Raw genomic sequence first — 13,688 nt, 5'->3', positions numbered from 1 at the left:
GAGAAGAAAGGGTTAACCTCTCCATGCCCTGGCTTTTCCCGGCATGTGGTGCTGGCCCCTCGCAGGGATGGAGGTCCCATGGACGCCAGTGCTTCATCCCAGTGGCCGTGTTTCACGTATGAACCTCGGCAGTAACTGTCAGTCAACTATTGACCACGGAGGGGGCATTAAATCTAAGCCTGGTCTTCTCCTCACTCCACGTCCCTGTGGGTACATGTTCCAGCAAGAGTACGGCAAGAGTGATGGGCAACGGGACACAATTCTACTTTCAGCATCAACCATTCACAGGTCAGGTACGGAGGAGGCTTGATGCAAAAACAATTATCCCCCAAAAATGCATCTTAAACCCAACTTCAGAAAAGCTATTGAACCAATGAAACATTTTCCATTTCCCACATCAGCCATCTCGTAGTGTCTCTGAGTGTCAATTTAGTGCCAAAGTGTCTCCCAAATTACGGGCAGATGTATGCATGCTGTGCGCCGATGCTCACTGGTAATTGCGTTGAAATTGTCCAAAATAGTTTCACATAGGATTCTCACAGAGAGAGAGAGGACTTTCATCCCATCACTCAGAACTGAATTCCAAACCCAGGTCCCAGAAGTGAAAGTCTGGTGTCTAACTCTAGTGTTGGACTTGAGGTAATACTGATAAACCACTCAAGAACTTATGATGCTACCTCAACTTCAAAATCAATTACTTGTAACACACTGTAGGTTGTGTGCTGTTTTATATTTAATGGGGATTGGTGTATGTTATTTAAACCCCTAAATGCTGATGTACACAAACATGACCCACCTTCAGCCACTGAGGAAAAATCACCTCCGTTCAGCCCTACCTACACATGTCTTCTGATCAGCGTCTAGGTGGAAGCCTTGATTACAGCTGCAGAGCGGGCCGCCAGTTGTGTGGCGGCAGTGATGGGAACAGCCTCCGTTGTTTGACTCGCAACTGTTGACGATCTCCATCTCAATCCCTGTAAATGAAGCGTTCAGATCCTTTCACTACTCCTTTAGCAATTCTTTAGTCCATTTCTATTCTGGTTCCCCACCATGCCAGTCCTGCGGGCTCCCACAGCAACGCATAAGGTAAACTCGCTAGATTTGTCGGGGTGCCTGAGTGAGCACCGTATAAAAGGGTCTTAAAAGCCACGTAAATCCCTCAACAGTCCCGTTTTAATCAGGATTCCCTGACATCAGGGTGTCAGCCTTGGCTCAGCGATAGCACTTGAGCGTATAATCTAGGCTGACACTCCCAGTGCAGTACTGAGGGAGTGCTGCACTGTCGGAGGTACCGGCTTTCGGATGAGACAGTAAACTAAGATCCCCGTCTGCCCTCTCAGGTGGACGTAAAATATCCAAAAACAGTATTTACAGAAGAGCAAGGGAGTTCTACCCGGTGTCCTGGACATTATTTATCCCTCAACCAACACCAACTAACATAGATTATTTGGTCATTATCACATTGCTGTTTGTGGGATCTTGCTGTGCGCATATTAGGTGCTGCGTTTCCTACATTACAACAGTGACTACACTTCAATGGCTGTAAAGCGCTTTGGGACGTCCTGAGGTATTGAAAGGTGCTAAACAAATGCAAGTCTTTCTTTCTTTTATTAAAATATCAGCAGCAGCAGCAGTGGGTCACAACACCCGAAACACACACCAGCTCTGCTGTAAACCCTCCAAATGCTGAGCCAAATTCCATCCTTTCAGCACGTTGCAGGCCAAGGGATATAAAACCCTGTAACTGGTTCAGGAACGGCTCCTGGAGACAGACGCTGGACGTCCCAAAGTGCTTTACAGCCAATGAAGTTCTTTTGAAGAGTAGTCACTGTTGTAATGTAGGAAACGCGGCAGTCAATTTGCACACAGCAAGATCCCACAAACAGCAAATGAGATAAATGACCAGATAATCAGGGGCAGTGTCTCTGTTTTCATCAAGCTGCTGATTACAGGAATCTATTTTGGAGGTGCTGTGAGGATATTCTTTGTTAATTTTAAATCTTCCTTTACACTGTCCCATCAAACATTCCCAGGGCAGGTACAGCACGGGGTTAGATACAGAGTAAAGCTCCCTCTACACTGTCCCATCATACACTCCCAGGGCAGGTACAGCAAGGGTTAGATACAGAGTAAAGCTCCCTTTACACTGTCCCATCAAACATTCCCAGGGCAGGTACAGCACGGGGTTAGATACAGAGTAAAGCTCCATCTACACTGTCCCATCAAACACTCCCAGGACAGGTACAGCAAGGGTTAGATACAGAGTAAAGCTCCCTCTACACTGTCCTGTCAAACACTCTCAGGGCAGGTACAGCACCGGGTTAGATACAGAGTAAAGCTCCCTCTACACTGTCCCATCAAACGCTCTCAGGGCAGGTACAGCACGGGGTTAGACTCAAGGTAAAGCTTCCTCTACACTGTCTCAAACTTTTTACACAGGCCCATTACAGCCAACAAAGGAAGGAGACTTTAAACTCATTGGCCTGGGCTGAGTTCTAAGCCCAGCCTCTACAGACGAAACGGCAGAAACTGGACTATCCAGTTCTCAATAAAATATATTTATTGTGGGTTTAGAAGTTTTCACAGCTGCTTTTACTGTGCCCCTGCACCATCCCTCAATGACTCCTAAATACAAAAATGAGGTTCTATCCTCCATCTACAGAATACCGACTCACAACGCAGTATACAGACTGAAGTAATTACTGTTAATACTGTGCCATTTCTGACCTCCTAAATATACTGTCCTTCTGTACAGTATCATAGGGACGTCTATTGAAGGTAATTATTGCCTTACAGTGAATTCTCGAGCCCGTAGTCAATGTTAGAAGCTTGTTAGTGAGTTCAGTGTGATGATCCTATATCCTGATACTTGCCCACAGTTGCCCACCCTGCACCAGTATGAAGGACTGAAGGGGTTAACTTACGGTAACACTGCTTCCCGTCGGCACCCAGCTCATAGCCTGCATTACAGACACAGGAAAAGGACCCGTGAGCATTGAGGCATCCGTGCGAACAGTCAGTTAATCCGGACACGCACTCATCAATATCTAGGGAGATAGGGAGAGAGAGAGACCAATCACGGCTCAGTGATATACAGTGACAGTGAATTCACCCCTGTGCTCACTGATCTACATTGGCTCCCAGTCCAGCCATGCCTCGATTTTAAATTCCCATCCTTGTGTTCCAATCCCTCCATAGCCTCGCCCCCTCCCTATCTCTGTAACCTCCTCCAGCCCCACAACCCTCCACAGACCAGGTTACCTGAAACCTACCAGACGTTTATCGAGGAGGTTGTTCCAGGCGAATTGTTCATAAGAACATAAGAAATAGGAGCAGGAGTAGGCCAATCGGCCCCTCGAGCCTGCTCCGCCATTCAATAAGATCATGGCTGATCTGATCCTAACCTCAAATCTAAATTCATGTCCAATTTCCTGCCCGCTCCCCGTAACCCCTAATTCCCTTTACTTCTAGGAAACTGTCTATTTCTGTTTTAAATTTATTTAATGATGTAGCTTCCACAGCTTCCTGGGGTAGCAAATTCCACAGACCTACCACCCTCTGAGTGAAGAAGTTTCTCCTCATCTCAGTTTTGAAAGAGCAGCCCCTTATTCTAAGATTATGCCCCCTAGTTCTAGTTTCACCCATCCTTGGGAACATCCTTACCGCATCCACCCGATCAAGCCCCTTCACAATCTTATATGTTTCAATAAGATCGCCTCTCATTCTTCTGAACTCCAATGAGTAGAGTCCCAATCTACTCAACCTCTCTTCATATGTCCACCCCCTCATCCCCGGGATTAACCGAGTGAACCTTCTTTGTACTGCCTCGAGAGCAAGTATGCCTTTTCTTAAGTATGGAGACCAAAACTGTATGCAGTATTCCAGGTGCGGTCTCACCAATACCTTATATAACTGCAGCAATACCTCCCTGTTTTTAATATTCTATCCCCCTAGCAATAAAAGCCAACATTCCATTGGCCTTCTTGATCACCTGCTGCACCTGCAAACTAACCTTTTGATTTTCTTGCACTAGGACCCCCAGATCCCTTTGTACTGCAGTACTTTCCAGTTTCTCGCCATTAAGATAATAACTTGCTCTCCGATTTTTCCTGCCAAAGTGCATAACCTCACATTTTCCAATATTGTATTGCATCTGCCAAATCTCCGCCCACTCACCCAGCCTGTCTATATCCCCTTGTAGGTTTTTTATGTCCTCCTCACTCTCTACTTTCCCTCCCATCTTTGTATCATCTGCACTCGGTCCCCTCCTCCAAATTGTTAATATAGATTGTAAAGAGTTGGGGACCCAGCACCGACCCCTGCGGAACACCACTGGCTACAGGTTGCCAGTCCGAGAATGTACCATTTATCCCAACTCTCTGCTTCCTGTTAGATAACCAATCCTCCACCCATGCCAGAATATTACCCCCAATCCAGTGATTCTTTATCTTGAGCAATAATCTTTTATGTGGCACCTTGTCAAATGCTTTCTGGAAGTCCAAATACACTATGTCCACTGGTTCCCCTTTATCCACCCTGTACGTTATATCCTCAAAGAACTCAAGCAAATTTGTCAGACATGACTTCCCCTTTGTAAAGCCATGCTGACTTTGTCCTATTAAATTATGTTTATCCAAATGTTCTGCTACTGTCTCCTTAATAATAGACTCCAAAATTTTACCCACCACAGATGTTAAGCTAACTGGTCTATAATTTCCAGCCTTCTGCCTACTACCCTTTTTAAATAAGGGTGTTACATTGGCAGTTTTCCAATCTGCTGGGACCTTTGCCGAGTCCAGAGAATTTTGGAAAATTATTACCAAAGCATCCACAATCCCTACTGCCACTTCCCTCAAGACCCTAGGATGTAAGCCATCAGGTCCAGGGGATTTATCCGCCTTGAGTCCCATTAATTTACTGAGTACCAATTCCTTAGTGATTTTAATCGTATTTAGCTCCTCCCCCCCTAGAGCCCCCTGTTTGTCCAGTGTTGGGATATTCTTAGTGTCCTCTACCGTAAAGACTGAAACAAAATATTTGTTCAGCATTTTTGCCATCATGTCGGCAAAGGTTCAAAACTTGGGGACACCAATAAATTCGAATTCTAGGGAAACGTGTCCTTTAAACCCCGTGGATTCCCCCAATTTTGACAGTAAATTAGGAGAAAAACAGGCCTTTCTGCTACCTTTTAAATAAACTGGAAATTTGGCCTCCAGCGCTTTTTACAAAATCATTCCTTGGGATGTGTGCGTCGCTGGCAAGGCCGGCATTTATTGCCCATCCCTAGTTGTCCCTTGAGAAGGTGGTGGTGGGCCTTCATCTTGAACCGCTGCAGTCCATGTGGTGAAGGTGCTCCCACGATGCTGTTAGGTTCGGAGTTCCAGGATTTTGACCCAGCAACGATGAAGGAACGGCCAATATATGATCAAATCAGGATGGTGTATGACCTGGAGTGGAACTGGGAAGAGATGGTGTTCCCATACACCTTGTGCCTTTGTCCTTCCAGGTGGTGGAGGTCGCGGGTTTAGGAGGTGCTGCTTCACACACTGATACTTGGGACAGATGATTTGTTGGTCACTTGGAATTTTCACTTCCCACGGGACTTTCCATGCAAAATTGCAAAACTCAGGCAGCAAATTGTGGTGCATGCAGTAAAGTGCAAAGATTCCTAGGATATTCTGTGGGATGTCACTCCATCCCAAATCACTTGCCAAGTCCCATGTGTGCACTGGGTTTGTTGGGACAGGGCATGTGTCTGGGTGGCACTGTGCACGAGAGGCCTAGTGCAGATTGTCACCACGCGCTCTTGTGGCATCGTGAGGTTGGTGATTTTTCTGTAGTGCAGGTTGCCATGGCCACCCCGATAGAGTAGGCTGTTGATGTAAGTGAAAGTACTAACTTAAGACTTTTACCTTCGCACCCTTTGTTGTCACTGGTCAATCCGTATCCCGGGTGACACTCACACCTGGCGACGCCATGATTGTTGTGGCACTTGTGCATACAGCCGCCATTCTTATCTGCACACGGATTCTTCACTGCAAAGAGAAGAGAGTAGACGATTGTAGGCCCAAGGCTTAATACTACCTTTTAGCTCGCCTCTCGCAATGCGGGGATGGAAGGTGCTTATTCTTGATGGGATACAGCTCTAATATCACCATGGCAACCTTGCCTCAATGGCCATTCTTCATGGGTGACCCTTGATTGGGATTGGCTGTAGGCCAAAGCCCACCCTGTCCTTGTCCTCCACAACCACACACGAAGACTTCCAGCAGGGGTCAGTAGAGAGCTGTCAGGATTGGGGACCTTGACCTAATATGTGTCCCTCTCGCTAATACAGTGGAACTGAGGCCAATTCTAGAGTCTCCATCACCGTGCAGGCCTGAGCACAGTTCTTAAACTGAGAATGGTTTGCTCCCTAAACTCCTTATTAACATAACATGCCCTCAGTGGGAGTGAGTGTAGATCGTAGAATCATAGGGGTAGATTTTCATCTGGGTCTGTTTTCGAGCTGGTCACACAGGCAGCTCGCCATACAAAGACATCAATATCAGGCCACCTGCCTTGCAGGCAGAGGCCCTCAGGAGCAGGCAACGGGGGTGAGGGACGATCGCGACACCTGTGGAGTCGGTGCTAGGGGGCGGGGGAGCACTCCTTCTCCTCCTGGGCTGTAAAGGATGGGATTTTTTTTTAAGGAAACAAAATAATTTAACTGACCTTCCGTTTCTGGCCGCAGGGCCCTGAAGAATCCCGATCGGGGCAGGCCCAGGACACCTAAAAGAAGGCCCCCATGAATTTAGCAGTGGCACTAATGCCTGCACAGATCGGCCGCGGGCCGTCCCACTGCTAAATTCGTCTGCATTGCACCTGTTTTACACCCGAAAAACGGGCGAAACAGATACCAAGTTCTACCCCATAGAAATTTACAGCACAGAAGGAGGCCATTCGGCCCGCCATTCCTGTACTGGCTCTCTGAAAGAGCTCTCCACTTAGTCCCACTCCCCCTCCCCTTTCCCCATATTCTTTTTCAAGTTTGCTCTTTCAAATATTTGCCCACTTCCCTTTTAAAAGCTGTTATGGATTCTGCTTCCCCCGATCTTTCTGGTTAGGCTCTTCAAGTCCAAACAAAACTCTGAGTAAAAAATTTCTCCTGACCTCCCACTTTCTTCTTTTGGTGATGATCCTAAATTTCTGCCCTCTAGCTGAGCAGGAGCCAGGTGTATCTAATGGAAACTGGGCAGCTCTGACCCTCACGGCCAATCCCACCCCATTAAAATCTTCACCCTATTTTTTTCTTTTTAAATGCATTTTCATGACTGATGGTTCCATTAGTTTATTGTATAAGATTTGAATGACTTTACCAGGATCAATCCTCAATAAACACTTAACCTCTTCCACCCATCTACAGACATTTATTAATTCAAGCACAAACGATTAATATGAAGAATCGTTTATTTGCTCTGGGAACTCAATGTATCAACCATAGAATATGGGAATTTTACAGCACAGTGGGAAGCCATTTGGCCCATTGTGTCTGTGTTGGCTTTTTTTCTAGAAAAATCCAAAACTAATCCCATGGCCCAGTTCTCTCCACATAGCCCTGTATCTTCCTCCGTTTCAAATGTTTATCCAATTTAACCTTATGCCCTCTAGTTACCGACTCACTGACTAATTAAAACTCAGGTCAAATAAAACTCCCTGAAGCTCTTTCTTTATTCATATTTTTCCCTCTCTGTAACGCTGGGCCAAGCACCAGAAGTAAGCTACTGAGAGCTTCTGGGGAAAATGAAAATAAATAAACCAGGGTTTAAGAAGAGAAATCGCCAGGTTCTTGGAGTGCGGCTTAGTGCCCCATTGCCGAGCAGGTGGTTTCCGTCTGCGTGTCAGATGTGTGGACAGCTGTGTTCTTGCATCTGAGGCGTCGCCTTGTGCCAAAAACCACCAGAACACTCAAAAGCAGCAAGTTCTACCTGTCAGATGATGAAATGACAGATTGTACATTCTCCTCCTCGCTGAACACCCCTTTTATTCTTTCTTTTTCTTTTCACATCCCACCTGGCCGTGGGATTTGCAAATGCTGCCTCTCTGTTTCTGACTGGAGAGTGAGCAAAAGCAACACCATGGAGGTGTGACTATCCCAGCATCCATAGCGGTATAGAAAGCCCTCTATTAAAACTATAAGGCCAGAAATTACCGTTGGCAATATTGGTAACTAAGTAGTTTTTGACAAGACTCGAAGTTGATTTCCCCTTTTATTTTTCTTGCCTCTCTTTAGGTTTAGGGTTAAGTACAACCTGGGGAGGGGGTCAAGAGAGGAGCAGGAACAAGGGATGGGATCGGGGCTTGAGTTTTGATGTTTGCTTGATTGCTGATGAAAATTAATTGAAAACTTTAATAACTAACTTAAGTAATAACTAACACCTCCACAACCCAAGACACAGGACTAAGTAAAGGAAATGAAATTCTATTTTGAAAACCAGACATTTGGCGTTTGGATTAATTATTAGGAATTTCTGGACCGCCCACTCATAAAATGGACTGTGTGTTTGGACACAGGGCACGTGTCAGCCTTAGTGAGGCCTCCTCACATCACGTACTGTTCTGGTACATGCCTCCGGTAGTATTGGTAATGTACAGCGGGATGGCAGACAGTCATCTCCCCTCCCACCACACCCTTCCTATCCAGAGCCCTGGTACTCACACTCGCAGTGCTTCCCGTCCTCCTTCAGCTGGTAGTTGGGTTGGCACCGACACTGGTAGTGTGCCATCGACAACTGAACGCAATTGTGCTCACAGCCTCCATTACCAATCGAGCATGAGTTTACGCCTGGGAGGTGAAAAAGCAGCACAGTCAGATACATCTGACAGATGTCCATGGCACATTGGTGAATACAGGTTCTCTCTTACCTCTCTCTGCTACTTTCCTGTTGCTCTGTCTCTCCTTTTCTGTTTCTTTCTCTCTTCTCCTTCTCTTCCTTTAACTCTTCTCTCTGCCTATTTCTGCTTCACCATCTGTCTTTCCTTCTTTCCTCTCAGGTGGGAGGTGCAGGTGGTGTGACAGAGAAAGGTGCCACCAATGGCTGTAGGCTGCATTTCGGGTGGGTGTTGCGGGGAAAAGTGTGACTCTCAGCGCCTCCCTCCCCAACCCCATTCATGTTGCCCCCATCTGCTCACTCCCATCATGGCCCCTACGCCTTCATCTTCCCACTGACCCCTTCTTACCAACTCCCCCACTCCCATCACTACCCCTATCTTTTCCCCTTTGAACTACCCTCAACCCTTTATCATGTCCTGTCCTTTGCTCCACTGTCACTCACCTCATCCTTTGACCCTCCATCTACTGCCCCCAACTCCCACTTGCTCCCCACCAGGAGTGAGTGGCAAGAAGCCAGAGGCCCATCTCACCTTCAGCCTATTAACCTCCTCCCCTCCCCCTCCTATCCTTCCTTCCTCACAGTTTCCCTTAAAGAGGCTTTGGTTGCTTTCAAATTTCAACTGTTTTTCATTAACAAGTTAAATTAGAGGAAAGAAAATGTCTGTCCTTCTGTCTATCTATGTCTGTCCGTCTCTTTCTCCCTCGTAGCTCCTCTCCACCCCATCTCTCTCAACTCTTCTTTCTAGTCCCTTCTCTCTGGTTATTGATCTATACCTCTCTCTGTATCCCTCTGGCCCTTTGTCTCAGGGGTTTTAGAAATTAGAAACTCTGATTCATGGGTAAAAGCTATTAGCATTTGCCTTTTCTAACTGTTGACAAAATATAGGTGAGATAATTAGTTAACATCAACATTCACCCAATTTGGGTTTTCTTGAAAATGGAACTAACATTAAATGAAGACTGTCTTCCCCTCTCTCTTCCCTCTCCCTCCCCCCTCTCTATTTCTCCCAGTTTAATACATTTTCTAAAGTTCATAGAACACAAAACAAATGCTGAAACAGGTATCTAATCACTGCACTGTTGTTTGTCCAACTCGCTCTCTCTTTCTCTCTTATTCCATGGCTCTTCAGGAGAACGCCCCACGGAAATTCACCCCCCCCCCCCCGTAGCGCTGCAGCCTGACCTCCGACCCCTGCTCAGCAAGCCTGCGCATTGGGAGGTGCGAAGCCCGGCTGCAAGGTTGGCCAAGTCTAATGGATGTGGGACTGGCTCGAGGAGGTAATCTGGTTCTTGCTGCACTTGTGAAAACAGAACTTGAGAAAGTTCCCAGATCAACTTAACCTTTCACCTTTTGAAGCATCGTGTTGGCTCTTTGTTAATGTTTAAACGGCATTTGGACATCTTTGGGCAGAGTTCTAGGAGTTTGTGGTTTGCATTTTGCTTGCCAGAGTTGGCCATGTAACTTAGATCAGCCGAGGCTCAGTGGGTAGAGTCAGAAGGTCGTGGGTTCAAGTCCCACTTCAGAGACTTGAGCACAAAATCCAGGCTAATACTCCACTGCAGTACTGAGGGAAGTGCTGCACTGTCGGAGGTGCCCTTTTTCGGATTAGACGTCAAACCAAGGCACTACTTGAAGAAGAGTAATATTTATCCCTCAACCAACATCACTATAAACAGATTATCTGGTCATTATTACATTGCTGTTTGTGGGATCTTGCTGTCCGTAAATAAGCTGCCACGTTTCCTACATTACAACAGTGACTACACTTCAAAAGTACATCGTTGGGTGTAAAACACTTTGGGACGTCCTGAGGCTGTGAAAGCCGCGATATGAGATGCAAGTTCTTTTTTCTTTCTAACCAGCGATACCGGGTTTGAGAACAAATCGAGGCCACTATAAGACGGCAACTAGTGCTACAGCATTACGTAGTTTACAATGAGCCTCTCCCAGGGTTTCCCTTTGAGATCTCTCCCACTGCAGGTAACTCCAGTAGGAAACAGCAACTCAGTAGCATTACTATCTCGAGGCAGTGCAGCCCCAGTGGGAATAAGTGGAGGCAAAACCCAGAACAGTGGATGGGATTCAAGGCAGAAACTGTAATGCATTAAGCAATTATTGACCAGCTCAGCCACTGCAGTTCTGATTGGACGCTAACCAGATCTGTTTTAAATCTGGCCAAGCATCTGCCATTTGTGTTATAAAATCCGTGTCATTTACAGGCGAAGCTGCTTCCCGTTAAATAAAGACAGATGGAAATCATTTTTCTTTTTAATCTGTTCCCAGTTTTTCTCTCCTCTCCTGAAGGCACTTGCCGGGGTTGGTGGGGGACGGGGGCAGCAGGAATCAAACATCTGGTGACCTCCCTGGGCTGTGTGGCTTTGTCACTGCGCTGGACCCACTGCCTCATTAGTGAATTCACTGATCCCATCCTCCAAGTCGGGAGTCGCGATCGAGTGGAGCCCGGGTCAGAGCGAGGAATAGAACCCTCTCTTCCACCTGCGTTCCCTTCATGTGGGGCTCCCCACTGGGAGCACGACATCAGTAAATCCACCGTGATCTCCCCTGCTATTCATGGGACATCCGTCTGGGGCTACAACACTACGTACAACTTTAGGGCAGAGATTCCTGTCGGTGACGTTATTGCACGGACATTATACCAACGCCTCGCTCTGCTATTTTAACAGTGGCGTTAACCCATTTATTTTAAACACGTTAACACTAGATAATAGAGACAAGAATTCACTACAAGCAAGTTAAAGTATTTGTACATCTCTTCTTGTTGTTGGTGGGGGGCAGTCAGCTATTTTATACATTTCTCTCTTCTTTCTTTCTGCAAGTCTTCATTTCTCGCACCATCCTTTTACCCTCCCCTCGCTGAGAGGTGTTGGTGGGAGGGGTGGGAATTCAGCTGGCTATTTGGGTCTCTGCCAATGGCATTTAGTAACAGGCCTGCAGAGCTGCCCTCTCTCCAAGTGAGGAGCAGTTATTCTCTGTCCTGTGCTGTCTCCATCTCCGGACAGTGTGACCAAGATTGGGAACTCGCAGTTAAGGTTTTGGAGTTTTTACTCAAATACTTGAAAGGGAATTGGATATATACTTGAAAAATTTGCAGGACTATGGGGAAAAAGCAGGAGAGTGGAACTAAGAGCACGTATTGCAATTCAGTCAACATCCCACAGCCAGATAGGTGGTAAATGGTGGTCCAGAGATACACGGAGTAACAAACCTACACAGCAAGTCTACAAGCATAGACTTCCTCAGTAGATTGAAGACTCTTACACATGGTGGGCAGTTTCTGTACATGTAACTACCCAACTGACCAAAAGAGAAGTCTTCAGAGGGCAGTAAGTAGAGGGGAGGTGGCCGTGAGTGGGGCCTGGGCTGTATTATCAGTATCCCCTACACTATGGGAGAGGGAAATGGGTCCGGCAGAAGCCAATTGATGATCCACAATGAAGGACTTCAGAGCTGTCAGCTCAGGATCAGTGTTTGTAGAGAACCAGGCCCCTGCCCAACTTCTCGACCCGGTAATAGGGGGCAGCCCACATTCAATATCATATGTAATGCCTGAATTTAATAGGAATATGGGATTTCATTTTAGAACGATCTGTTCTTATCTCCCCATCACCAGGCGGACCAGCTGAGATACAGATCAGAGTGCATCAACCATGGCCTACATTTCAACTGCATCATTATTATTACTTTCATGGTTCCTTGGGACTTGTTGGACGGCAAACCAAACCAGCCAATCAATGATGTAAAAACTGCTCAGTAAATTTCTCTCACAATTCTCATTCACTTGTAAGACTCAAAGTGCTGAGATTTATTTACTGGAATCTTTGCTCAGAGTTCCCTACTGCGATTATACCACAATTATTGTGACATGTTTGTACCTCTTTGAGAAAATAACATTTCCAAATTCGTCACATTATTGTGTGTTTGTAAGTTTTATTTCCACATTTAAAATTTTTAGAATTTTGCTCTGATTTATTGTTGATTAAAAGTTTTGCATGTAGTGCACACATCCTGTAAATGTCACACTTAAATCCTGTCACACTATCCCTGTCACACTCGGTTGATGAGACCCATATGGTTTGCAAAACACAGTAACCAACTCACCATGAGCATCACCAGAGGAGATCAGATATAATTTTTGAGAGTGTCCGTCACACAAGCACATTTCCGCGTTTTGCTTTGGAAAAAAACCATCAACAAAGGATTTTATTTTATTTCCAGCATCTGCAGTATTTTGCTTTTTATTTGAATTGTTATTTTTTTAATAAAAAGTCAAGCTAGCCTTAGTATTCGAACAGTGTGCGATCGCCTCGACAGCCTGGGTTCAAACCCCACCAAGTCTGAAGGGATGAAGATCTTTCCTCTTTGGTGAGGGTGGCAGTGGGTACAATCTACTCTTCCACATTGGCGCAGAAGCTCAGCGAGTACGTATACCAACATGCTACACCACAGGCCAGTAAGATGGTTCACCCAGAGAAAGGAAATGATCCTCTTTTTGACTTAGGACACTGTCCTGTCTCCACTTGGGCCTGGATTCAAATCCTATCCAAACAGAGAAATTAAGTCCTCCTCTCTCTCTGATAGGATATACCACCCCTGGGACCAATGGCAACTAGGAAGAGGGGTAAAGGTTTCATAAGAACATAAGAACATAGGAAATAGGTGCAGGAGTAGGCCATACGTTCTCTCAAGCCTGCGCCGCCATTCAATAAGATCATGGCTGATCTTCGACCTCAACTCCACTTTCCTGCCCGATCCCCATATCCCTTGATTCCCTTAGTATCCAAATATCCATCAATC

The 13,688-nt window shown here is 46.1% G+C and overlaps 1 protein-coding gene across 2 annotated transcripts in view; it reads right to left on the bottom strand.

Annotated features, from left to right (window-relative positions):
* The window catches only part of LOC137300960 (multiple epidermal growth factor-like domains protein 6), a 292,410-nt gene that overhangs the window by 68,572 nt on the left and 210,150 nt on the right, over nucleotides 1–13,688 (bottom strand). For both annotated transcript variants that reach the window (XM_067970253.1, XM_067970254.1), the window contains 4 exons: nucleotides 8,699–8,824; nucleotides 5,913–6,035; nucleotides 2,925–3,047; nucleotides 837–974 (listed from right to left, as the gene is read on the bottom strand). In XM_067970253.1, the coding sequence (XP_067826354.1) occupies nucleotides 837–974; nucleotides 2,925–3,047; nucleotides 5,913–6,035; nucleotides 8,699–8,824 (510 nt within the window). The remainder of the gene's footprint in view (nucleotides 1–836; nucleotides 975–2,924; nucleotides 3,048–5,912; nucleotides 6,036–8,698; nucleotides 8,825–13,688) is intronic.

This window comes from Heptranchias perlo, chromosome 32 (genome assembly GCF_035084215.1).
Source record: "Heptranchias perlo isolate sHepPer1 chromosome 32, sHepPer1.hap1, whole genome shotgun sequence".
Classification (NCBI taxonomy): domain Eukaryota; kingdom Metazoa; phylum Chordata; class Chondrichthyes; order Hexanchiformes; family Hexanchidae; genus Heptranchias; species Heptranchias perlo.
Note: the sequence above shows the minus strand (reverse complement) of the source record. Positions and strands in the feature narration are given on the sequence as shown.